Source organism: Chenopodium album, chromosome 20 (genome assembly GCF_948465745.1).
Source record: "Chenopodium album chromosome 20, dcCheAlbu1.1, whole genome shotgun sequence".
Classification (NCBI taxonomy): domain Eukaryota; kingdom Viridiplantae; phylum Streptophyta; class Magnoliopsida; order Caryophyllales; family Amaranthaceae; genus Chenopodium; species Chenopodium album.
Window position 1 is genome coordinate 24,105,490 of NC_137853.1, and position 2,111 is coordinate 24,107,600.

A 2,111-nucleotide genomic window follows, 5' to 3' on the forward strand; every position below is an offset into this window, starting at 1 on the left:
AACCCAAAAGGCATAACTGTAAACTCATAGTGCCTATATCTAGTCCTAAAAGCAGTCTTAGGTACATCCTTATCAGCCATTCTTAATTGATGATACCCCGAACGTAAATCAATCTTGGAAAACACACTAGATCCCTTCAATTGATCAAACAAATCATCGATCCTGGGTAGTGGGTACTTATTCTTTATTGTCACATTATTTCAACTCCCTATAATCAATGCACAATCTCATGCTCCTATCTTTCTCCTTCACAAAATACATCCAAAAAATCATTCACAATTGGAACATCTTCCACATCCACCTTACTACTCATTTCCAAGTCTTGCACACAACAAAAGAACAAAGGACACCCCTTACTTACAAGTTTCGACAACTTCATCGCAGAAATAATCCCAATACCATTTGGTTTCCCAAAACGTCTGTAAGACACAGTCTCTCCCAAAGGACCCCTTACATAAACCTTCTGTATCTCATAATCAATCTTAGCTTTATAAGTGGTCAACCAATCTATTCCCAAAATGACATCAAGGTCACCCAACTCAAATTCTATAAAATCAGGTGGAAAATCAGTCTCTCCAATCCTCAAAGGTAAACCCTTATGTATCTTGGTGCACCTCACAACCTCACCCGTAGGCAAACTAATAAGCAAGTCAATCGAATTTGGTTCAACTAGTCCTAATTGTTTCACAACAGAATTAGAAATAAAAGAATAGGTGGCTCTAGAATCAAAAAAAGCTTTAACAGAAATAGAATGAATAAAAAAGTTACCAGTGATAACGTTAGAAGACCTTTCAGCTTCCGTTTTGCTCATCACAAACAAACGACTTGGAGTGACATTCTTTCCTTGATTCCCGGAGTTGTTGTTGTCAACATTTACGTTCTTTCCATTCCCATTATGACCATTCGAATTCCTTCCTTGATTGCTTATTGGAGTAAACTTATTCCTATTCCCTTGTTGTTTTAATTTGGAGAAACACTCAAACTCCCTATGACCTTTCTTGTTACAAAATCTACACATAACCAAGTTCCCATCACAATCCTTTCCAAGATGATCCTTGCCACATCTCTTGCAATTGTAATGCCTCTCAGCTTGGCCATTAGGTCTAGATGATCCTCCACTATCTTGAACATTCCTATTCTGGAAATTCTCGTTTCTTTGCTTCTTGGAGTTACCTTGGTCACTCAAATTTCCAAAATCCTTACGTTTTTCTCCAACACTCCCACCCTCCGGTGCACTCCTGACATTCAAACTATACAGGTGCGCTGCTCTCCCATACACCTTATCAAGAGTCTTAAAAGTCTTTCCAGCCAAGTCCTTTTGTAACTGCTTAGTTAAACCTTGCTCAAACCTTTGAGCCTTCAACTCCTCAGTAGGCACTACTTCAGGAGCAAACCTCGACAAGTTCATAAACTTGTTATAGTACTCAGTAATCAACATATTGTTCATTTGCAAATTGATGAACTCTTGAGCCTTTTGTTTCCTTAAGAATGGTGGATAGAACTTCTCCCTAAGTTTGGTTTTGAAAGTCTCCCAACCAAAATTAGCCTCAGCACGAAGCACATTTCCATTATCCCTCCACCAAATATCTGCCTCTTCCTTCAAATACATGGCAGCTTGATCCACTCTCATATTCTCAGGGTAATTTAAAGTAGCAAAAATCTGATCAAACTCCCTAACCCAATTCTCTAGAAAAGTTGGGTCTCCACCTACCTCAAAATATGGTGGCTTAACTTTAGCAAGCTTCTTAAACATCTCACCCGCAGGATCAGGATTATCATTGCGGTTTTGGTTCAAGTTCTCAACTAGTAGCCTAATAGCAGCAGCTAAAGCATCGTTGTTAGCCATCCTCCTTCTCTGCCTAGAAATGTAACATACTCTTAGGTCGACATCAACGCGAAAGAACTCTACTTGCTCAATAAATCGCATTCATGATCATCAAATATATATATTATATATTAAGGTAGAAAGGTGGACACATCCACACGATCACCCCTAATAAGTCACTTTTAAAGGAAATGATTATTGAATTTTTATCATTCCTACGCACGCGAAAATTAAATAAAATAAAATAATTCCCTTGATTCAATTCCCACTAAAATACAAGCATTAA

The 2,111-nt window shown here is 38.1% G+C and overlaps 1 protein-coding gene across 1 annotated transcript; it reads right to left on the minus strand.

Annotated features, from left to right (window-relative positions):
* Positions 1-235: 235 nt before the first annotated feature.
* LOC145596913 (uncharacterized) lies at positions 236-1,753 on the minus strand. The gene has a single exon (XM_081653105.1). The coding sequence runs from the start codon at positions 1,751-1,753 to the stop codon at positions 236-238; it is 1,518 nt and encodes a 505-aa protein (XP_081509231.1).
* Positions 1,754-2,111: the final 358 nt, after the last annotated feature.

Excerpts from the sequence above, each read along its gene's own strand:
- LOC145596913 (XM_081653105.1), bottom strand. The coding sequence starts at position 1,753 with ATGTTTAAGAAGCTTGCTAAAGTTAAGCCACCATATTTTGAGGTAGGT.